Source organism: Eurytemora carolleeae, unplaced genomic scaffold (assembly GCF_000591075.1).
Source record: "Eurytemora carolleeae unplaced genomic scaffold, Eaff_2.0 scaffold560, whole genome shotgun sequence".
Taxonomy (NCBI): Eukaryota; Metazoa; Arthropoda; class Copepoda; order Calanoida; family Temoridae; genus Eurytemora; species Eurytemora carolleeae.
The window spans coordinates 94,689-119,759 of record NW_019396449.1 but is presented as its reverse complement, the minus strand read 5'-3'; the positions used below and the strand labels follow the sequence as shown (position 1 = coordinate 119,759).

The 25,071-nt window shown below is 31.3% G+C and overlaps 2 protein-coding genes across 2 annotated transcripts; one reads left to right on the top strand and one right to left on the bottom strand.

The window, feature by feature from the left end:
- Nucleotides 1-1,422, top strand: LOC111703513 (uncharacterized). The gene is made up of 2 exons (XM_023475470.1): nt 1-217; nt 315-1,422. Exons 1-2 carry the CDS (start codon nt 213-215, stop codon nt 799-801), a joined length of 492 nt encoding a protein of 163 aa, XP_023331238.1. The 5' UTR covers nt 1-212; the 3' UTR covers nt 802-1,422.
- Nucleotides 1,423-3,237: 1,815 nt separating this feature from the next.
- On the bottom strand, nt 3,238-20,305 carry LOC111703511 (uncharacterized). The gene is made up of 15 exons (XM_023475467.1): nt 20,255-20,305; nt 19,391-19,840; nt 16,894-16,947; nt 16,140-16,188; nt 15,534-15,575; nt 14,932-14,994; nt 14,418-14,461; nt 11,026-11,111; nt 10,000-10,060; nt 9,287-9,332; nt 6,018-6,112; nt 4,496-4,572; nt 4,058-4,140; nt 3,856-3,899; nt 3,238-3,300 (listed from the first exon to the last, which is right to left on the bottom strand). Exons 2-15 carry the CDS (start codon nt 19,454-19,456, stop codon nt 3,238-3,240), a joined length of 873 nt encoding a protein of 290 aa, XP_023331235.1. The 5' UTR covers nt 19,457-19,840; nt 20,255-20,305.
- Nucleotides 20,306-25,071: the final 4,766 nt, after the last annotated feature.

Sequence of the window (25,071 nt, the reverse complement as noted above, 5' to 3'; positions counted from 1 at the left end):
AACCTGAACTGATTCATTAAGATTCAACAGTGCACCCCAGATCCTTGAATAGAACAGACGTATGAGCCAAGCTCCGTTTGTTCAACCAAGGCTGGGGGACGGGCACTTCATGGACAGCTCTCAGAAGGCTTACAACATGTGGACTTACATGTATCTACAAAATCATATCTTCAGGAATACAGAATACAGAAGAATACAACAATAAACCATTAATGAGTCTGATACTCAGATTTATGACAGATTAGATGGATATCCTAGAAGAAACAGAGCAGTGTGGTTCTACCTCAGTACAGCTGGTCCAACTACCCACACACTCTGATACTCAAGGTGTTTCTAAGGTTTGAAAACACTGGAACTGTAGAACAGAGGATAAGAACAGAGCAGTGTGGTTCCACCTCAGTACAGCTGGTCCAACTACCTATACACTCTGATACTGCAGGTGTTTCTATGGTTAGAGACACTGGAACTGTAGAACAGAGGATAAGAACAGAGCAGTGTGGTTCCACCTCAGTACAGCTGGTCCAACTACCCACACACTCTGATACTCCAGGTGTTTCTATGGTTAGAAACACTGGAACTGTAGAACAGAGGATAAGAACAGAGCAGTGTGGTTCCACCTCAGTACAGCTGGTCCAACTACCCACACACTCTGATACTCCAGATGTTTCTATGGTTAGCAACACTGGAGCTGTAGAACAGACCAGAGAATCAGAGAGATGTAGTTCCACCTCTATACAGCTGGTTCAACTACCTACACACAAATATCTCAGGTTACAACAGATCAGAGAAATAAACCATTGATGAGATAGATATCTCAGGTTTACAGTAGAATCAGAGATATGTGGTTCCACCTCAGTACAGCTGGTTCAACTACCCACACACTTTAATACTCAAGATGTTTCTAAGGTTAGAAACACTGAAGCTATAGAGCAGACAATGGAATCAGAGCAATGTAGTTCCACCTCTATACAGCTGGTTCAACTACCTACACACTCTAATGTCCCAGGTGTTCCTATGGTTAGAAACACTAGAGGCTCCGAGGATTGCTGGAACTATAGAATGGATAATAGAATCAGAGCAATGTAGTTCCACCTCTATACAGCTGGTTCAGTTCCCTAAACCCTCTAATATTCCAGGTGTTTCTATGGTTAGAAACACTGTGGACTCAGAAGATAATACAGGCCAATGAATCCAGGTGAAAGGAGATCATGAGGATCTATCAAGTAGATGGGAGATCAACCGAGATGCAGAGCATCCTAAAGATCAAGGAGATAGCAAGTAGATGGGAGATCAATCGAGATGCAGAGAATCCAACAGATCAAGGAGATATCAAGTAGATGGGAGATCAACCGAGATGCAGAGCATCCTACAGATCAAGGAGATATCAAGTAGATGGGAGATCAATCGAGATGCAGAGCATCCAACAGATCACAGAGATATAGAGCAGACTGTAGATCACCAGAGATGCAGAGCAGACTACAGATAATGTGGATACTGCAGATATTGTAGATACTGCAGATATTGTGGAAACTGCAGATATGGAGGATACTGCAGATATGGAGGATACTGCAGATACTGTGGATACTGCAGATATTAGGAATGCTGCAGATACTGTGGATACTGCGGATATTGAGGATACTGCAGATACTGTGGAAGTTGCAGATACTGTGGGGACTAGAGATCCAGAGCAGATTGACAGAGAAATAGGATGATCATAAATCACCAGTTACAAGTATCACAGGAGAAGATCATAGGTCTGTAGCAGATTGACAGATAGCTAGGATTGATCAGGAGATCACCAGTTATATTATCTATAGAAGGATAGGATCAGCTGAGACCACATCTAGCCCAGCAGGAAACAGAGGCTCAGATGAACTACCGAGGGACTCTTCCTACATAAGGGTCAGTGGGGACTTGCCTAACCACTGAGGGACTCTCCATATATAAGAGTCAGTGGAGACTTGCTTAACCACTGAGGGACTCTTCCTATATAGGAGTTAGTGGAGACTTGCTTTACCGCTGAGGGACTCTTCCTACATAGGAGTTAGTGGAGACTTGCCTTACCGCTGAGGGACTCTTCCTATTTAAGAGCTAGTGGAGACTTGTCTTACCGCTGAGGGACCCTACAGATATATGGAATATGATTCAATATAAATAGATATTAACAGATATATTTGTACCAATAAAATGTGTAATGTTAAACCACCCACTTATTCAAGACCTTGAGAGATAGATATTATACACAAGATGAGAGGTTTGGGTGAATTATAAACTGGTACTGGGAATGAAAGTGAAGTCTTGTATTAACCCTCAAAGATGGGGGGCAAGGATTGATCTTGATTTCCCTAGGATTTATGTCTGGGATTGTAACGACATCAAGGGATTAAATGTTACAACAGCCTACTATCAGTCTATTAGCACAATAACTATAATAATAGTCTTAGTTATTTTTGTTTAATTGTAAACCCTTGGGTGCAAATTTTACTATGAATTCAATAAAAAAAATTTCTTTTACTTATATCACAATAAAAATATATAATTTTCATCCAAGCCAAGATTTCAAGTTTCCTACTGTCATAACTTCATTAATGGATTTAATAGATACATTTCAAAATTAGGCAACATTTTAACAATCAAACCATGTTTGCTGCTTCAATGTCAAAAAGAGCTTTCTTTTTGGGACACTCTGTAGTCATAAAACTTTTTTCTTGGCTTTAAAAATACATTATCATCTTATCAACAGATTTTTATTGATTGATTTATTGAGAAAGAAATGTAAGAAAGTTTAAACTAAAACCATGGTTGTTATAGACGTAGTTTTATAAGTGACCCTAATTTTTTTAGAGTGTCTTGTCTTATTCACAATGGTACCTAACAAGCAATGTCTGACCAAGAACGCATGAGGTATCATTAATTAATGAGATATCCTTAATTTTTTTCTTTGAAAAAAAATCTAGTTAAATTGTGATAATTAATATATGTGATTTACAGATATCTGCCGCTAAAACAATGGAAAAAATTGTCCGAATCAAACACTTTTCAAACTTAAAGAAAAACAACGGATCATGTTATGAATCGGACAAGATCTTTTAAATGTCCCTTTTTTAGGCGTTGCAATAAAATAGAACGTGTAATATTAAGTTCCGACAAGCAACAAACGACCTAGATTTATAAAGACAATTTATAGAAAATCTAACAATTTGAAGAAAAACAATATGATTTAGGAAGTTTTAGCACTTACTTGCACAGTGTTTCTTTTCGGATCTCCTCAATGTTTACAGAGGATTCATTTTGGCATTCCTGAATTGAGTAAAATATTATTTTACTAAGCTTCAGAGAGGAACTGATGACTTGCATCAAATCAAAATTTTCAATCGCTTTATTTTATGGTTGTGTCAAGCTTTGGCTATTAAAGTTTTTTCAACAGCGGAATTATTTTATCAAAATGTGATATCAAATAGACAGGTTAAGTTAAACTTTAACTTAACAATCCCTTTCGTTGTTTGGTTTTAAGATATCCATCATTTTCCATCCATATTGTTCGTTTTCTAATTGAACGATTGTTCAATTAAATCATTCGGTAACATACAGTAATATTGCTCGTTGATTTAAATTGTTTGTTAATGTTTTTAAACAATCCAATTCGTTGATTGTATTTTTTTTTCGTTTATTTAAAAAAAAATTAGTTTGTTCACAAAAGCTTCACATAAAAAACTTTAACTTAAAAGAATGGTCTTTGGCACAAAATCAAAATTAAGTGCAAAAATAAAAAAAATAAAACTATTTCCACCCCAAGAATTCACGCTTTTGCCCCTGACTGAAAAGATCTTATTGAAAGTGTAAAAAAAAGTTAACCTCAATTTTGTTTCTCAAATCCTTCCCTTCTATCTCTCTGGATCCTGGCAGAAATCAATTAAACATTATAGGCTGCACAGAGACAAATTTTCTGATGCAAAATAGTAGTGATATTAAATTAAATTTTACTATCATTCATCATATAGTCCTTTTTATTTGATTCATTGAATGTTGTGTGTTGATTAATTAATTGATTAAGTTCCTAGTATTGTATTTCTACTGGAAAGTAGAACTTGCAGATCATTCTCCAATTCGTTTAGAACTTTCTCAAAACCCTCTCGGAGACTAAACACATCTTTGTTCAAACATTCAATTATTCGAAATTTGATTTGCTTTCCATATCCTCAATTACCACTTATTCGATGTCAAGGTTGTTTTATAGGGTAGATATAGATACTCTGGATACACTACTATGTATGGGAAATGTCGTCCTCACAGCAATGGACAAAATCCTCATATGACGTAGCAGAGTCTTAGAAGAAGTGACAATGTTGCTGGTGACAGGGGGGAAGGATTTTCTTCGCTTCTTACACCTGATAAGCGGAGAAAATCCTTCCCCCCTCTCACCAGCACTTCAGCCTCTGCCAATAAGCAGATACGTCATATAAGGATTCAATTATGGCGGAAGTATCGAGCTTACCTTACTTTTTGCAGCAATATTTCTTCCTCCTTTAGCGTTGTATTTCTTGGTCTGGCAATCAAGGATCTGGCATACCCCTGCAGTCAGAGTTTAAGTCAAATGTTAAACGGCAAATTCAAGCTTCATTTATATTTAAGGGGGCCGTTGTTTACAGTTTGTTTTTATAGATCTCAATTTAGTCATCTGGTATTGGATTGGTATTGTCGGATCAACTTTATGAAACAAAGTTTTTCTGTAAAATTTAAATTGTCATACGAAAATGACTTTAACGGTTGAAAAAAAGATGGCGCTAGCAAAGAAAAAAAAAGATATTTAAAATATGTTGATATGTATCTAAAAACGTGTCAGACGCCACCAAATACTGTTCATTTTTTTACGTTTCATATCTTGAAAATTGTTTGATTTAGGGCCAAAAAATGGACCTGATTTAATTTTCAAAGCTGGCATAGTATTGATTTGAAGGTAACCCACAAAGAAGACGACCATAAGGACGAGATAAAACATATGATTCCAAAGTCAGTCATAAATGCAGGCGTTTTATTACTTATTCATTGATTTGCGAAAGACTGAAAAATTTAACAGTTACAGAAAATCCTAAATATATAAGTAAACAGACAGTAAAAAATGCATTCAGTTGTCTCTTTAAAAGTCTCATCGATTGTGGGTAACCCTGTAATGTTGGATGGGTATACACTAAGTCGTATTTTTCAATTCAAGAATAAAGTATTGGTATCGATAAAATTCTTATTTTAAAAGTTATGTTTTTAAGGAGTATTTTTAGAAACCTCCTTGAATGACAAGACAGAAAAAGAGCTATAGCAAGTAACTCCTTTGGTATTCTACCTCAGCGTTATTGTGAACGAAAACCCATTTAATCTTGAAAAGACGACATCTAGTGTTCTATCCAAAGAGAATAGAATATATATTAGACTGGAATTTAGTCAATCTCTCGGTATGAATTTTGTCAGTCCCTTTCAGCCTGAAAGGGAGTTCAAAGTGTACAAATCATGTAAATGTTCACAAATTATATGCATTAGAGTACATAATACAGTATGTTCCCTAGAATATCCATTTCAATTTTTTAAAGCTGTTAAATAAACTTTATTAAAAAACATCATTTGATTTATAGCTGTAGCGGAAAATCATCGTATGTAAAGTGAAAGGCATAGAGTCTATTTGAAATGATTATTGGTCAATTATGAAACCAGCCTATTTCATAATTTGGTTTTTTTTAATATTAATTTTAAATTTTCTATAAAATGTTGTTGGGTCCAAAAGGTTTTATATCACAAATATGTGAAGTACACTTGCAGTATGGAAACAGTACAACAAAATGGCCGTTTTACACTTTTTTCTAGTAAATTCCACTCTAATATATAATCTATTCTCTTTGCTTCTATCTGTATTATTATTAAACTATGATCAACTCATATTAGTCCTTCTCCTGAATTGTGATCTTATTGACCTTATTAAACAAATTTTGAACTTTAAACTTTTTGAACAATTTAAACTTCTGTCCTGCCTTAAACAATTTAAACGTTTTAAGAAAGTCTTCAACTTGTTGATCTTTCGGACATTTTCCCAGGAATCCGTTTACATCACAGCCAATCTCATGTACTGCAATATAATATTAGAAACAACCTCATGTACTGCAATATAATGATAAATACAATCTCATGTACTGCAATATAATATTAGATACAATCTCATGTACTGTAATATAATATTAGAACCAATCTCATGTACTGCAATATAATATTAGATACAATCTCGTGTACTGCAATATAATATTAAATACAATCTCATGTACTGCAATATAATATTATATACGATCTCATGTACTGCAATATAATTTCAGACCCAGTCTCATGTACTGCAATATAATATTTGATCCATTCTCATGTACTGCAATAAAATATTAGATACAATCTCGTGTACTGCAAATTAATATTAGATAAAATCTCATGTACTGGAATATAATATTTGATCCAATATCATGTACTGCAGTAAAATGTTTTATACAATCTTATAAATGCAAAATAATAATAAATACAATCTCATGTACTGCAATAAAATATTAAATACAATCTCATATACTGCAATTTAATATTAGATACAATCTCATGTACTGCAATATAATTTCAGACCCAATCTCATGTACTGCAATATAATATTTGATCCAATCTCATGTACTGCAATGAAATATTAGATACAATCTTATGTACTGCAATATAATATTAGATACAATCTCATGAACTGCAATATAATATTAGATACAATCTCATGTACTGCAATATAATATTAGATACAATCTCATGCACTGCAATATAACATTAAATCAATATCATGTACTGCAATGTAATATTATACAATGCCATGAACTTCAATAAAAAATTATGTTCAATATTAGATAGAATCTCATGTACTGTAATATAATATTAGATACAATCTCATGTACTTTAATATAATATTAGATACAATCTCATGTACTGTAATATAATATTAGATACAATCGTATGAACAGCAATATAATATTAGATGCAATCTTATGTACTGTAATATAATATTAGATACAATCTCATGTACTGCAATATAATATTAGATACAATCTCATGTACTGAAATATAATATTAGATACAATCTCATGTACTGCAATATAATATTATATACAATCTCATGTATTGCAATATAATATTAGATACAATCTCATTTACTGTAATATAATATTAGATACAATCTCATGTACTGTAATATAATATTAGAACCAATCTAATGAACTGAAATATAATTTTAAATACAATCTCATCTAAGGTAATATAATATTAGATACAATCTCATGTACTGCAATATAATATTAAATACAATATCATGTACTGCAATAAAATGAGGGAGAATAATCAAAAATGTCAAAAATAGAAATTTCCCAAATGCCTGGGTATCTGGGAAATTTCTCAGATACCCAGGCATTTAGGGAAATTTCCCAGATACTCTGGCATTTAAGAAATTTCCAAAAACTTATAAATATACCACCCTCAAATACCTATAGGAATTTGGGGAATTTCCCAAATGCCTGGGTATCTGGGAAATTTCCCAAATGCCGATTTAAAAAAAATGTGTCATCAATAAAATATTAAATACAATATTAAGTACTGCAATATAATATTAGTTCCAATCTCATGTAATGCAAAATAATATTAGATACAATCTCATGTACTGCAATATAATATTAAATACAATCTCATGTACTGTAATATAATATTAGAACCAATCTCATGTACTACAATATAACATTAAATACAATCTCATGTACTGCAATATAATATTAGATACAATCTCATGTACTGCAACATAATATTAGATACAATCTCATGTACTGCAACATAATATCAAATACAATATCATGTACTGCAATAAAATATTAAATACAATATTATGTACTGCAACATAATATTAGATACAATAACATGTACTGCAATATAATATTAGATCCAATCTCATGTACTGCAATAAAATATTAGATACAATCTCATGTACTGCAATATAATATTAGATACAATCTCATTTACTGTAATATAATATTAGAACCAATCTCATGTACTGAAATATAATTTTAAATACAATCTCATGTACTGCAATATAATATTAGATACAATCTCATGTACTGCAATATAATATTAAATACAATATCATTCACTGCAATAAAATATAAAATACAATATTATGTACTGCAATATAATATTAGATAGAAACTCATGTACTGCAATATAACATTAGATACCAATCTCATGTACTGCAATATAATATTAAACCCAATCTCATGTACTTCAATATAAAATTAAATACAATCTCATGTACTACAATATAATATTAGATCCAATCTCGTGTACTGCAATATAATATTAGATCCAATCTTATGTACTGTAATATAATATTAGATACAGTATCGTGTACTGCAATATAATATTAGATACAATCTCATGTAATGTACTATAACATTAGATCCAATCTCATGTACTGTAATATAATATTAGAACCAATCTCATGTACTTTAATATAATATTAGATACAATCTCATGTACTGCAATATAATATCAAATACAATCTCATGTACGGCAATATAATATAAGATACAATCTCGTGTACTGCAATATAATATTAGATACAATCTCATGTCCTGCAATATAATATTAAATACACTCACATGTACTAAAATATATTATTAGATACCAATCTCATGTACTGCAATAAAATATTAAATACAATATTATGTACTGAAATATAATATTAGATGCAATCTCATGTACTGCGATATAATATTAGCTACCAATCTCATGTACTGCAATATAATATGAAATACAATCTCGTGTACTGCAATATAATATTAGAATGTTCTACACAAAAGTATTTGTGAGTTAGGCGACACTTCTAAGTTGACCCAGTCCTTAAAAGTGATGCAAATTTTTACAGTAGTCTGTATTTACGTGGATCAAATAAATTGATAAATACAAGCAATTTTAAAATATCCTTCAAATAATTAAGTTCCTTGATTCTTTGCGTGACTAGAATAATAAAATTTAACAATAAAGGGACTAGAGGCGTAATTTTAATTAACCCTCAATATACTTGTAGAGTGGCATGTCCGATTCACAACATTACCTTTTTAATCTTTGTCTGAACAAGGATTATTTATTAATATTTCTATATTTATAATTGAATTTTTTTGTTCGAAATTAAAGGGTCAGACAGACATGCACTACTATAGAAGGAGAATCAGTTCATTGAAATACTTACCAAGATAAAAAACCACATCCCGAGCCATAAACTGAAATCTCTCCTCCTAGAAATTATATATAAAAAAACTAATAAAATATTATAACTATTAATTATCAGCCCTATTTTTAGCGAGAATAAATAATTATTCTCCCTAGCTCTGAAATTCAAGTTGCTAAAGTAATGTTTAAAAATTTTGCTAAAGTTAATTAAATTAAAAACCATTAGTAATTGATGATACATACGTACTTTTTTATTGAAGAACTAGCATGGGAACCCTTTTTTTGGAAACAAGATTTTTTTCTAAAAGTAAACTCACTGTACTATAAACTCTTAACCCTAAACTGAGAACATACCTGTGATTCTATACAAGTTTCCCATTTAAATTTTTAGGCTAGTATAGTGGGTTTTTCAGTCATAAACCTACTTAACTGAGATCAATACTTTATATGAAATACTATATATGTAATACTTTATATAGAAAATATTTACAGATTAATTAACAATACAGATAGAACACTAGATGAAGTCTTTTCAAGGTTTACGAAAATTTCGTTCACAATAACCCTGATACAGAAGCTTATAGGAGTTACGCGCAACATCTCTCTCTCTCTCTCTCTCTCTGCCTTGTAATTCAACGTGGCAAACTCCTTTGGGCCCTTTCCACAGGGTTATTTGAACTAAAAACTTCTAAGTCTTAAAAATCTGTATTTGTATTAATCTATGAAAATAACCTTCTTTTGCAGGGTTTCCTTAGGATCATTAGAAGCACTTTTCGGTCCAGGTATCCGTGTGCTAAAAAAAAATTTGTTAGATTTTTTAAAATGGCGCTTTTAGTATGTGTCCTTATTCTTGTTCATCAATGAAAGTCCTTAATATCTTTTCTCATTAAGTGTCATTGCCATAAGTGTCCTAAAATTATTTATTAAGTGTCCTCTATGTGTGTCCTTATTGTGCGTCATCAATGAGAGTCCTCAATATAATTTCTCATTAAGTGTCATCAATGTGTGTTCTCAATCTACGTACTTTGAGTACCTCATTGAGTTCCTCAATGTAAGGTATCAAGATGTGTCCTCAATGTGCGCAATCAAGAATCAAGATGTGTCTGAAATGTGCGTAATCAAGAATCAAGATGTGTCTGAAATGTGCTTAATCAAGAATCAAGATGTGTCTGAAATGTGCTTAATCAAGAATCAAGATGTGTCTGAAATGTGCGTAATCAAGAATCAAGATGTGTCTGAAATGTGCGTAATCAAGAATCAAGATGTGTCTGAAATGTGCTTAATCAAGAATCAAGATGTGTCTGAAATGTGCTTAATCAAGAATCAAGATGTGTCTGAAATGTGCTTAATCAAGAATCAAGATGTGTCTGAAATGTGCGTAATCAAGAATCAAGATGTGTCTGAAATGTGCTTAATCAAGAATCAAGATGTGTCCTCAATGTGCGTAATCAAGAATCAAGATGTGTCTGAAATGTGCTTAATCAAGAATCAAGATGTGTCTGAAATGTGCGTAATCAAGAATCAAGATGTGTCTGAAATGTGCGTAATCAAGAATCAAGATGTGTCTGAAATGTGCGTAATCAAGAATCAAGATGTGTCGGAAATGTGCTTAATCAAGAATCAAGATGTGTCTGAAATGTGCGTAATCAAGAATCAAGATGTGTCCTCAATGTGCGTAATCAAGAATCAAGATGTGTCGGAATTGTGCGTAATCCAAAAAAATTAGATTTTATATATTTCTATTTATCAAACTGATACCTGATAACTTCATCTTCAGGTTTAATTTTCTTCAATTTGTTTTTAGATTTTTCCAATATTATTTCTTTGAACAATCCCAGCAGTATCTACGGATATTATACAATAAAGATAAATCAAATAAAATAATGTTTTATGTAACCCTTTCCAGATTTGGTTTTGTCTCATATCGTAGTGGGGGTGGAGGGGGGGGTTCGTAACTAGTTCAATTGTACAAAGCTAGCTCTTAAAAAAGTAGACCTCTAATTTTAATGGTTTGGCTGCTCTAGGAAGGTTTAAAAAATAGTTTTAAAAGTTTTTGACTAATATCAACATAGTTAGACACAAGTTTTTATATCCATTTTTCAGGGCTTTTTAAATAAATAAATGTCATATCTGTAAAGCTTTATGAATAGAAAATAGTGATGGACTATTGTGGAACATCAACCAGTCGTTTGACCATCCTCCACCCTACCCTAAGCATCAAAAATGAATTGCTAAATTTGTTTTCAACTATGAAGTTAAAAGTATGAAGAATGTTTAAGCGTTTATAGTGTTAGCTGCAGTTTTTAAGTTTTTAATGTACCAAATAATATCGGATAGAGTTAAATTTGTTAAAAAACCAGATATTTTAAACTATGAATTATGTTAGATCAATTAATCTGAATCTGAAAAATCAATGATTTACACCATCAGGTTGCAAATATATAGGGCTTAGAAAATTTCAGTGTGTGGCAAAGACTCAATTCCTTTGGTAAATTTCTTTTATATAAATTTAGCGGAATTAATATTTCAACGGTTAGAAGACAATTTACATTACCTTAATAACCTTAGATAATAATCATTTGGTTTAATTCAAGCTGTAACTGAATAAAGATATAATACACTAGATAAATTAAAACAAAAATTGACAGAAAAATCCTTTAGATTAACTATTCATTAAAAGTCACAAAATTTCACGGTAATATAATAGTGACAAAAATGAGTGCTAGGACAAAAAAAACTGTAGGGCCGGCCAAGCCAGTTTAGGGTTAAAAGCTAAACAAAGTTAATGGGAGAAGCTTAGTTTTTATTAAACTTCTTTTAATAAATTAGTAAAAAAAAATACTCTACAGATTGACCCCGAGAAGTGAAACGTATTTAATGACCTTTTCAAATCAAGGGGTTGTACCAGGGGATGATAGTTAACTACCTGGGCCGCTGTCTAGCCTAAGTGTACACCTAGGACAGTTTACTTATAAGGGATATTAAGAGATTATGGCCTATATCATACAGTACACACATCAAATATGCAGTACGCTTTCGGAGTACAAGTGTATGGGGATGTTTTGTGTCTTAAATTTTACTCAGTTTTACCAGAATCGTATCCTAACCATGAAATATTGCTCTGTAAAAGACTGCAATAGTACGTCTTCCTGTAAAAATGTAATCTTGCACACGATAAAAGAGCAGGGATTGCAATAGTCAAATGGAAAACAGACTCTCTTAACCGGAGATGCATTCGGTATTTTAAAAATAAATGCTATAGAAGTCTCTATGGTAAAAGTTGTGGAACAATTCTGTACCCATATATTTGGCTGTTCCTACAGATTTTCATGTCCAAGTGATAAAGAAAGATCATAATTATGCCCTGCCTTCTTCTCAAGAAACAATTCAACTTCTCCAAGATAGTGCGGAAATTGGAATGAAATACAGAGAGAGATGTTACAACCTTCAAAAACGTTAAAAAACTGTGGTAGATCTCCAGGATACACTTAAAACTGCGTGCCAAAAATATCCATCTAAGAGAGTACCATGGAGCTACTAATGGCTTCTGCTTCTCAAATTCCTGGCGAGATTTTTCAGAGAATTAGGCGCAAGCCTACAGGTTAGTTAAGCACAGTTTAAGTTCCCTAGAAAGGCGAGGGGGGGTGGAACTCATACAACATGATTTTCATCCATCTTTTTTAACATCAAAGATTTTTTGGCAACAAACTTGAATAAAATCCAAGAACTTTTTTGTTTATTTGTTTGTTCACTGTATACAAAGAGCAAATGTTCGTAATCAAGGGTGTATACAGGGGGGCAGAGTGCCCCTACCTAGACCTGCCCCCCCTAGAAGCTCTTAGGGGGGGGCAACATTTTTTTCCCCCATTTTTTGCCCCCCCCCCCCTACATTTATTTTTGTATGCGCCCTTATTCGCATTTGAAATATAAGATTAGTCTAGTAATCGTTAAAATAGTTTGATATTTGATATATCTTTTATTTTTATTTCAGAACTGTTTAGAAGATTGTTTTCCACATGAGAGTATGCTTAGAGACTGGAGTGCAAAAGTTGATGGATCCCCTGGTTTCTCAAATCAAGTATTTTCATGCTTGAAATAAAAATTGTATGACAATTTATGAATAAAAGTCTTTTAAAGTAACCAATTTTTAGTAAGATATTCCAATATTAGTTTGAATTATTAGTGTTTAAGTTTTCCTTTAAAAGTGTAATTGAAAATAAAGAAAATTTATTTATTTTTTAGTTATATAAATTACCGAGATCCATATAGCCCAGAGTTTTTGATTGAAAATTTTTTTCTGCTTAAATAAAAATAAATATTTTCAGAAATCACCCCCGAGTACTGTAATATACAGATTGACCTTTGGAAGTGGAGTACATGGCCTGTACAATTAGTAAAGGATTAGCGTACATCATCACTCTATATACTATAACCTCGTTGGGTTGTACAATTTTCAGCTTTACAGTCTGCATGTTAGCGATCAATATTTTTGTATATCTAAGTATAATACTCTTAATTTTATGTCTTCTATCAATTTAATGATGTTTGTGTTAAAAATATTATAGTACCAGTATAAAGTTGAATGTCATGTGAGTCGTCTTGTGTAATTTTTATTTAGAAATGCAATAGCTATATATTTTGTTAAATTTAGTTAAATATCTCTAAAAATGTTTAATTGGCACATTTTTTACCCCTAGATTAACTTTTGTTTAGGTACTTCTAGTCGTCTCATCACTGTAATCTGTTTTCTTCAAAATTAATTTTATCCTTCCCAATTAATTTATAAGACCAGATAACGTTTCGTAACCTCAAAGAGAAAATATTTTTAATAATATGTTTTATACAGTGATAACCAGAAAACTGCAGAATAGGAAGAAGACATTTAAGCAATACTGACGTGCATTTAATGATGCTAAGAAGTAAATAGCGATACAAGTAAGTTATTATTTCAATTGTTAAGTGAAATGGGTTTGTTTACACTGCAGTCTGCACAATAGCTGTGCTTCATGCTCATTGGACTATTTAAAGTCCTAATTTAAGTTTAAAAGTCGACTTTCTATTCCAGAGTTTTCTGGTTATCACTGTATAAATTATTTCCTAATTTGGTGAAGAAAAATATGAAAAGGTTTTGCAATGCAATATAAAATAACCTGCATTGCTCTCTTTAGCCTACTGCGATCTCCTATATCAGCATCTAAACGAAATTTTATAATATAATTTTGTATATAAATAATAAAAGTATTATAAAGTATAAACAGAGTTACCCACAAAGGATGAGACTTCAGAAACTTCAGAAATTGGCTCATTTATTTGCCTCGTCATTTAGTACACAAATAGAATACTAAAATAAATGAAGAAACCAAAATTCAAGCTTTAAATCGTCATAATATAGGTGTTTTGGGTCGTCTTAACAGTTTCATCTTTTGTGGGTAACACTGAAGCCAGGGGAGACAATGTCCAAGATAAAACAATTTTCAAAATAATAAGAACAACTATATTTTCCTTAATCTCGATCAGCTTAAGTTTATTTAAGGAACCATAGGAACCTTCGCTTTTTAAATGGAGAGTCATTGAAAAGATCAACAGTAAATTGGGTTATGAATCAATAACGCGTAAAAGTAAGACGACATCTATATACCTTCAACTTTGTAAAGAAAAGGTTACCTAATGGGTGGGGATCTTCAGTCTTTGATTCTTTATGTTTACAATAGTTAGCAACCACTGATACTAAACATTTAAGTTAAGAAAAAATCAACTGCAGTGGAAACCAGTAGAAGTTTTGTCATCTTCTTTTTTCTTTTGAAAATTTGAACATTATTGAAAATTTCGTAGCAAATTGTAAAAATCCGTTAAGTTTCTTAAGTAAAAAGAATAAGTTTAACTTCGTAAATGCTCGAAAAGTCTGCAATTATTCCGAATCCGATTTTCTTAATGAGTACTCAATTTTAAAATGTTGAATGTCTTTTCATTTGTTGAGAAAACCTATTAACTGAATGAGTGGTAATTTCCTAATATACGATTTTTTGACCCCCTTGACCCAACAAATAAATAAAAATTAATAAATTAAAAAAAGTTAAATTACTAAAGCACAATTATTTTAAATATTTGAATTTTTGATTATTTAAATATCAGAATATTTGCTTTTTTAACTATTTAAATATTTGAATATTATAATTTTGGAATATCTGAACTTTGGCTATTTAATTGTTTGAATATTTCAATATTTCAATATATCTAAATATTTGAATATTTCAATATTATTTTACCTAGGCTGATGTTCCTTTCCAGCTTGTCAATGATGTTACAAACTTTTTAACATTTTAAAAAATTTGTAAAAATTGTGTTACTTTTTTGTGAAAAATTGAAATTTTATAATTCAAATCTTGCTAAGTGGTTACAAAAGTTAAATATAAATATGTTCTAGAATTAAATTCGAACTAAACGCTTTCTAAACACAAATACTAGAAGATCTAGTAAGAATGCTTACATAAAGGGACTGTTGAGGATTTCAAATAGGTGAGCCCCAATCTGAAGATCATCACACGTCCCTTTTATAAGTAAGACTTCGTTCCTTTTTAAAAATTTTCAACTTTTACATAAAAAAATTATTTTTTAATAATTTTTGGTTTGACGCTAAATTTGAATATGGGGATACCTAAAAATTGTCATTACTCCCTTCAATGAAGATTTAACGGTTTGCGTCTGACTTTCTTTTAATTTAATGTTTGACTAATTGAAAGTTTAAGGATTTATTGTATTAAAAGTTTTTAGGTTTAAAATATTCACCACTCCCCCTAACTTAACTGGATCTTTAGATTCTTTTGTAAACTACGTTTAAAAAGAATAAAAAATATTTTATTTATAAAATGTTCCTATTTCTGCTTCAGGAATGGTGTCCCCTGGTTCTATAGAGTCCAAAACCTGGAATATTTGCAGCATTTTGACCAACTTCACCTACCCATAATTCCCCCTACAGAGGAACGTTAAGTAACTTCATGTTCCTTGGGATAATTAAGTGAATAACGACCCGCTCGGAGCTGGGAACTTTTGAATAGTGGATATCGGGATTAATGCTTGATCCACTCTTTTTCTTAATCTCCAGATTAAATAATGCTTGTTCTTCTCTCATTTTTAATCTCCAGATTAATTAACCGATCGGGATTAAGGATATCCCATTCAAAAGTTTTCAGCTCTGTAAAGTTTTTGTGAAAAATTTGGCGCATTTTCATGTTAATAGAGGATAAAATTGTGTACAATTGTCACCTAACAATTTTGCCAGTTGTTCTTGGGAACCCTTTGTAAAGTAAAATTCTCTTAACTTCCCTGTAAAGTACAGTGGTAATATCAATACAATAAAGACGACGTTTGATATCAATTTTGATTTAAATCACGATGTTTAACAACATAAATACACATGAACATAACAGTCAAAAGATGTTGTCAATAAAAAAAGCTTCTCTTTGATTACTTGTTAACTTGTAAATCGAGAAATGCTTGTGAACAACCAAAACTTTAAACAATTAAAAGTCGTCTTTATTGTATTGATATATTCGCCTACCACTGTAGTTGTAAACAATTATAAATTTAAAGTAAAACATTTTAATTATGTTTTTTAAGGAATATCACCTTTTTCAACAGGTCACCGAAGACATCCTCTGTTGTCTTGAGGTCTTTAGTAACCTAAGAAAGTTAATTACTTGACTTTCTTCAAAAGTTTTGTCAATTTTTCTGTTTTTAAAAAAATAATTCTAAAATTCTAAAAATTCTTGGACTCTTATCGGCTAAATAGCGGCAGCCTTCTTGATGTTTAATGGATACAAACAAACCCTGTAATAGCCAATCCAAAATCTATAATAAATACAATTATATACTAGTAGACTTACTTAGTGTTTTATTAAAACACTAAGTTCATTGTTTTTGTCCTTAAATGTTCATTTTCGTTTTTTTTTCACACCTAAATATGCGTAGATTTTCCAGTTTTAATTGGCGGATTTCATGAAAAGATTTAAGAAAATGTTAAACCAAACAAACCAATTACATTTATAGGATGATTGTGATTTTGTGATTGTGTTGTAAAAAACATAATATTGAAAGTGGATTGGGACTAGAACATGAATAAGTAGAATACTATAATTAAGTTATAACTGACAAACTATCTCATAGTTATCCTGTTATTTCAGGAGGAAAAAACATTCTAACTTTTTTCTTGATTGAATCATATAGACGTTCATACAGATCTTGAGATGGATAGTTTTAAATAGTAGATGAAAACTTAGAAAATTAAGATTAATACTTATGAATTAAGATGGCTACTTTTGAATTAAGGTGAATATTTATGAATTAAGATGAATACTTTTGAATTAAGATGAATACTTATGAATTAAGATGGCTACTTTTGAAATAAGATGAATACTTTTGAATTAAGGTGAATACTTTTGGATTAAGATTAATACTTATGAATTAAGGTTAAAACTTATGAATCAAGATGGATAATTATGAACTAAGATGAATACTTATGAATCAAGATGAAAACTTTTGAACTAAGATGAATACTTAAAAATTAAGATGGATACTTATGAATTAAACTGGATACTTATGAATTGAGATGAATACTTATGGATTTAGATAGATACTTATTAATTAAAATGGATACTTATGAATTGAGATGAATCCTTCTGAATTAAGATGAAAACTTATGAATTGAGATGCATACTTATAAATTAAGATGAATACTTATAATTTGAGATAAATACTTTTTAATTAAGATGATTATTTATGATTGATATGGATACTTATGAATTAAGATGAATACTTATGAATTGAGATGGAAAATTATGAATAGAAATAAATGATTTAAACTAGGTGTGTTAACACAAATTCGAAATATAAGGAAGACGATTTTACCGACTCAATTGCCGTCAACTATTTTTAAGATGTGAGTAGACACACAATCCATTTCCGCCATGAAGCACACACATGTAACCCTTGCTCCTTCGTTCCCCGCCTCACCCTCTACACACCCCAGCCCTCAGTCAGGTTAGGAGAATTGGGCTGGTAACAGCTCCGACACAGGGAGCCTCTTGACTCCTTCATGCTGATGATGCAGATACTGAGCTAACAGCAGGCGTGCTTATACATCTGATCTCCCTATTAACTTCTTGAGAAGCTTACTTAGGAAACTTGTGCCCGGCTCCGACCGAAGTTTCCGCTATCTCGAGTTGCATTGCCTTAGTTCCATTGATAAGCCCTGTTGTCCCAGTTCCTGTTGATCTGCTCCACCAACATGAAGCTCTACAACACTCCCATGAAGTGCCATCAAATATCCATCATTAATTCCTTTGTTAATTTCTAAATCAACCAATTTTAACTCCGCTTTATGTGCAAATATTTCAAAACTTTCGTTTTTTAAATAAATGTTAGAAATATCCATTTGGATCTCTTTATTTTAATATAGTGATTTTTAAAGTCAACAAGGTGTTCCAATCGGAATTTCGTTGTGCGCAACAGTTCTCTAATTGCGCGGAATTGCGAGGAGTTCACAGAGCCCAAAACTTAAGACAGGGTATCGTTATGAAAACCAGTTTTAGAGCCTGGGTTTCATAAATGGGGTTAAGCAGTTTTGTTTATATCAATAATTGTATTATGAAATATTATTTTATTTAGCTTCTTAATATTCTCCATTTTTTTCGAATCTCTAAAATCAAAATCTACACAAATGTTAAGACCCCAAAAAGGAAACTTTGAAGTTTCGTTCAATGATAATCTTTTAAATTTTGGGCTCAGGGCCCGAAATCGCGCGCAAGTAAAATCCATTTGCCTTATAAACCCTATTTTGAACAGACAGATCGAACGCTTTCATTTATTTTGAATGAAATAAAACCCTCCCCTTGTTATGCCTTTGTAATAGATGTAATACGCTCCAGGGGCGTATTTAGCTAAGATTTTTTTCCGGGGGGGGAGGCTAACCATGTTTTGACACTTCAAGGAGGGCCCGGGGGGCGGGACTCCCTTTCTCTCAGGAAATAACAGGATATGCATCACCTCCGGGGGGGGGGGGGGCTTAACTCTGGTTGGCTCTTAATAAATATAAGTGAAAACAAAATATAAATAAAAATAAATTTACCATTTGTAGTTTAGTTTGTGGAACTAAGGAACTGCGTCGGGAACCTGCAGCCCGAGGAGAAAGCATTTTTTGAGTTTTTTATTTATCTAAAAATGTTCCATTTTATTAATTTATTTTTCCTAAAATTCTTAGTTTTTGACACGTGTACATATCACGAAACAGTTACTCTACTTACAACAACAAATTGAATATGGAAAACATAAAAAAGGAAAAAAAGATAATGGTGGCATCAATGATTTGTTAAAACAGAATTGGTTTAATGAAAGGTTTCAGATATATAGAAACATTGGAAAATGCCAATGATTAAGCAGATTTTAAAGGTGTAACATGGCGTATTAGTTTTTTGCAAATGAGGAAAATATGACGGTTTCTATTCTTTCTTCACAGATAACAAAAATTGATGACTTGTTTTCAAGAGTTTCTTGCGACTGATTCCCAGGCCCACCTCTCCTGAACAAAAAATTTGTTATTGAAAAAACATGAGATAAGACCTGTCCAAAGTGAAAGTTTGGACTTATTTCGACTTTATAAAAATCTGATCCGTCTTTGTAATTTGTTAAATAAAGACTATTTTTTGGGACGCCCAATATACATAAATAAAACTTCAGTATGCAATATCTTCTTTTTTTTGCACTAGATGCAACGTTTTCAATCACAGTTTTAGATCACAGCGAACTTTTAAAACCATTTTTAAAAAACAAAGAAGTTGACTTAAACTCGCTCTATACTGGCGCGGAATAGACAAAAACGTATTTTTTCTCTTTCAGTCATAATGTCCTCAATTGACCTTTGATTGAATATTTTTTTTCTATAAAGAACATAATATTCTTGTTCTTGAAATTTTTATTAAAATTAACGTATCACCTGATTAAATATTCAAGGAGTGATTCCTGAACATTCCATGACGAGCTGTCTGAACAAATTTTCTTTGATTTTTTTCTTCGCATTAAATCGCGACATTTGTTTTGAAATGTTTTGTTTGCATTATTTATTATTTATATATGTATTTATATTAATATTTTCATTATTAATCTTAATATTAAAATTTTTTAAGTAAAGTAAAAATCACAATAAAAAACAAATTTTCCCAAATGATATTGATAACACAAGACTGTTGGATATATAAGTTTATAAAATGCAAGTTTCTTGAATATGTTCGATTTCAATGAAAATCCGTGAAATACATATTTAAAAAAATAGAATTATATTATAAATATAAAATGTCGCTTATTTGCTTCAGAACAATAAAAAACTTTTTATATTGTAGGTAAAAATGCAGAATGCAAATTTGACTCTAAAAAAATAAGAATATTTTGAAAAGAAAAGTTTTCCTTATTTGTAAATCGTGTGTTGAGTCCGTGGTAGGTTGATGGCAGAGTGTGGATGGTCGGGGAGTACTTTCCATATTCACTGCATGAAATATATTCGTTAAACCTGGTCCCGATTAGACTCTTTTTGTCAAATATAGATTGGGGGGGGGGGTGGTATTCCCCCCCCCTATGATTTTTCCCTTAGAGTTGAGATTAGGGAGTTTGATACATTTCTCTAGTCTAACTTTATAAAGCCTGCTTATAAAAAAAAGATGAGACCTCTAACTTAAATGGTTAAGGTGCAAGAGAGGATTTTAAAAAAGTTCAAAAAGTACATCGGAAAAATGTTCAAAAATATATGTTTTAGTTTTGAGAAATATTAACATGTGACAAATGTTTTTACATCCATTTTTCAAGGGCTTTTAAAGTTTATAAATTTTAGCCTTGTAGCTTTATTATCTATTTCTTTTATCTATTTTATTTTATTTTTTAAAATAACATTTAGCTTCCAACTTGTTTTCGAACATTCCTGGAAAATATGAAAATGTCGACTTCATTACCAAAAATCCTCGAAACAGGAATAAATGTTTTTATAAGTAACTCTCAGATCATAACAATTAAGACATATTATGAAAAATAAACTATATAAATATGTGGCGAAAGATAATCGATGATGACCATAGGGTGTAATATCTGAATGATTTGTTTGAACTTAAATAGATTTTTTTACGGTCTAAGTCGTATGTTGCATCTTTCTAAATTTGTATGGATAACGTTCTTCGGTATTAGTCGTTTTTAACAATTTTCTCCTTATAGACGCAACAGATAGAAGTAAGATTAGAAGCGATCAAAAGCGCTTTTTTATCGCATTAAGCCTATACCCCCTTTCATTTTTCGCGAACACTTCCTTTAAGCTACAGGGCTAAAACTTATATATTTGAAAAGACCTTGAAAAATGGATCTGATAACATGTGTCATATGTTAATATTCAAAAAGTCAAAAAACTATTTTGAAAATTTGTTCTGCATACTTTTGCGTGAACTTTTAAAAAATCCTCCCTTACACCCTAACAACTAAAGTTAGAGGTCTAACTTTGTTTTGAATGAGCAGTCCTTAAAAAGTTTGACTAAGGACATATCACACTCCCCTATCTCAACTCTAAGGGAAAACTCATCAAATAAAATTTAAAAAACACCACTCCCCCCCCCATCTATATTAGACAACAAAAGCCCAATCGGGATAGGGTTAAAAGCAGTCTTGTCAAGGTAACTAAACAGAACAAAATTTAAAATCGACCATTTGTATATAAAATATGAATTTCCAATTTAGAAAGGGGTTACCCTTCAAAACAGAACACAGACCTCTGTAGTGTATGATACATTTTCATGTCTACAAGTTTTTATTAAATTTGGAACACTTCCTGTATTTTTAATATTAATGTTTTTAAAATTTTAAGAAAAACCCCAAACATTTTTTAGTATTATGGAATTTACTGAATGCTTTTCGATATATTTAACATTTCTTTCAAAATTACAACAAGAATGTTAGTGCTTAGAAAATGTGTGAGATATCCATGACTATCTGTTCAGAATTTTGAACTAAATGTTCATAATTTTAAACTAAATGTTCATAATTTTAAACTAAATGTTCACAATTTTAAACTAAATGTTCATAATTTCAAACTAAATGTTAATTATTTTTTAACAAAATTTTCCCAATTTTAAACAAAATGTTCGTATTGTTAAACAAAATTTCACTAAAGTTTTGTTAGTTCAAAAATGTTTATAGGTTTACCTGTACGAGGTTTTAAAAACAGGATTAGATATCTCCGGGTTGGTTGGGGCCAGCAAACTGTTCTCCTTTATTTATAAATGTAGAGCTTAGCTTTTAAAGCCAAAAGTTTCATATTTCTTTCACACCGGCCGGTACCCTGAAAAGCTTTGTACCTGATCAATTCACAAGTAGCTTTTATAGAAATCAACAATTTAAGATAATAATTTTTTTACATTTTAACATCTTTAGTCCCTAGTACCCAAACTATTAAATTTTTTTGGTCTTCAGGCTATACATAGATTCAGACCCCCCAGCCTTTAAAGGGTTAAATTTCAAGTAATATTTAAAAAATGATTTAATCATAATATTTGATATTTCCACTTTATTCCTTGGCAGAGGACTCCCCAAAATGTTGGTTTCTCATCCTATCAGGCAACTGCAAATTAAATATTTTTTTTAACTTTTATTCTAATAATCTTTAAATTCAAAAACTAACTCAACTATTTCTTACCCGACCACTATCTTACTCACTTACATTTTCACTGATCCATTCACTAATTCACTCCCTCATTCACCACCACCTTACTAACTCACTCGCCACTAAATCAGTCACTCTGTCATTCAGTTAGTAACTCACTCAGTCACTCCGTCACTCAATCACTGGTTCATTCACTAACTCATTCGCCACTCTCTTACTCTCTCAGTCACTCAGTCATTCAGTTAATCATTCATTAACTCATTAACATCCTCTCACTCACTTACTCACAACTTATTCATTCACTTACCAGTTATTCTCTTAACTATCCTCACTTTCTGACAAACTCTATGATTGACTTTTTTAGTCTAATTTTTACTTTTTCGTTCCCTGTACAGTGTACACTGTACACTGTACACTGTACCTGAGTGTAAATAGTACAGTTTTTTAAATTTTGAATTTCTGTTAATTATCAACAATTAAAAAAACATTCGTTCCAGAACTTTTTGTAAAGCTACTTACTACATATAGATATACATACCAATCCCTTCCCACGTAATATCAGACTGTTATGAAATTGCCTCATTAACTTACATGTACTTTTCTGCACTTCATTTTAGAACTTTAAACGCATTTTATTCCATTTTAGTGTTTAAGAAGTAATTGGCAAAATTCTCATCGATTTGTGCAAACATACAGGGTTACCCACATAGGGGACGAATCTATACTCTCAGTTTTTTTATTCACAATTCCCTACAACTGGAAAATTACTTTATTTTCTTTAATCATTTAATGATGAAGATGATGATGATGATGCTAATGATGATAATGATGATAATGATAAGGATGATGATGATGATAATGATTATGATGACAATGATGACGATGATGACGATGCTGATGATGATGATGATGATGATGATGATGATGTTGAGGATTATGTTGATGATGATCATGATCATGATGATCATGATGATGATCATGATGATGATCATGATGATCATGATGATGATCATGATGATCATGATGATGATCATGATGATCATGATGATCATGATGAGGATTATGTTGATGATGATCATGATCATGGTGATCTTGACTTAATTTAACCTTGGAATGGTCATATTTTAAAAGTTTTAGGCCGTTTTTACTTTCTCATTCTCTATGGGTTACCCTGTACCTGAAACCTGTTGAATCGTTTAACAACTAGATATTCTGCTGGAGTTAGATTAACTAATGAATTCTCCGCTGAGCTGGTGCAGATGGGGGGACTACAAACATAAGAATCATTATCATCATCTTTATCATGTTATCATTTTCATTTTCATTATTATTATCATTATATATCATTATCATTATCATTATCATTATCATTATATATTATTATATATTATTATCATTATCATTATTATTATATATTATTATCATTATCATCAAAAGACAAAAAACTTGGAAATTTTGCACTTTAATACAAGTAATTGAATAGTATTCTGTAAATAAACTTTGAATCTCTGTTTGTTTTCTGTCTGTTTGTATCGAATAAACGTCAAAATCGCTGTACCGATCGGGCCCAAATTTTGTGTGCGACTTAACGTGACCCTAGGGAAGGTTCCTGAATAATCAAAGTTAAAAAAATTTTGCCTCCATCAAAATTCAATTTCCTCTAAATTTTGAAAATCCAAGATTTTATTTTAGAAAATCCGCAAACTTTGTGTTTGATTTTGTTTACAATGTTTACATAGCGAAAATGTTTACAACTGAAAAAGAAGATGGGCGCTAATCCCTGCAGCTCGTAAAACCTCTTCGATGTCCGGATCTAAATTTTCAGTTTTTGCTGTAATCTCTTTTTATTGAAAGATTCAGCAAATTATTTAGCTGGCAATTGAAGAAAATATATGGAAGAAATGGGTTCAAATAGATATAAACTGCTACAAAAAAAAAACTAATTTCAAGACTGGGTCGACTTTAAAGGTCAACAACGACTTGTCCATTGATTTTTATGTCACTAAGTTAAAAAAAAACTTTATGAAACTTTTATGTAATTTATCATTCTTCTTTATCGTGAATTTCATAATGAACGTGCTATAAAGTAACCATCGTGCTATAAAATTAAATTAGCTGTA

Coding starts and splice junctions, on each gene's coding strand:
- LOC111703511 (XM_023475467.1), bottom strand. CDS start 19,456: ATGCTTTCTCCTCGGGCTGCAGGTTCCCGACGCAGTTCCTTAGTTCCA. Junction 9,333..9,999: donor AGGAAACCCTGCAAAAGAAG/GTTATTTTCATA, acceptor TATAATTTCTAG/GAGGAGAGATTTCAGTTTAT. Junction 3,301..3,855: donor ATTTGAGAAACAAAATTGAG/GTTAACTTTTTT, acceptor TACTCAATTCAG/GAATGCCAAAATGAATCCTC.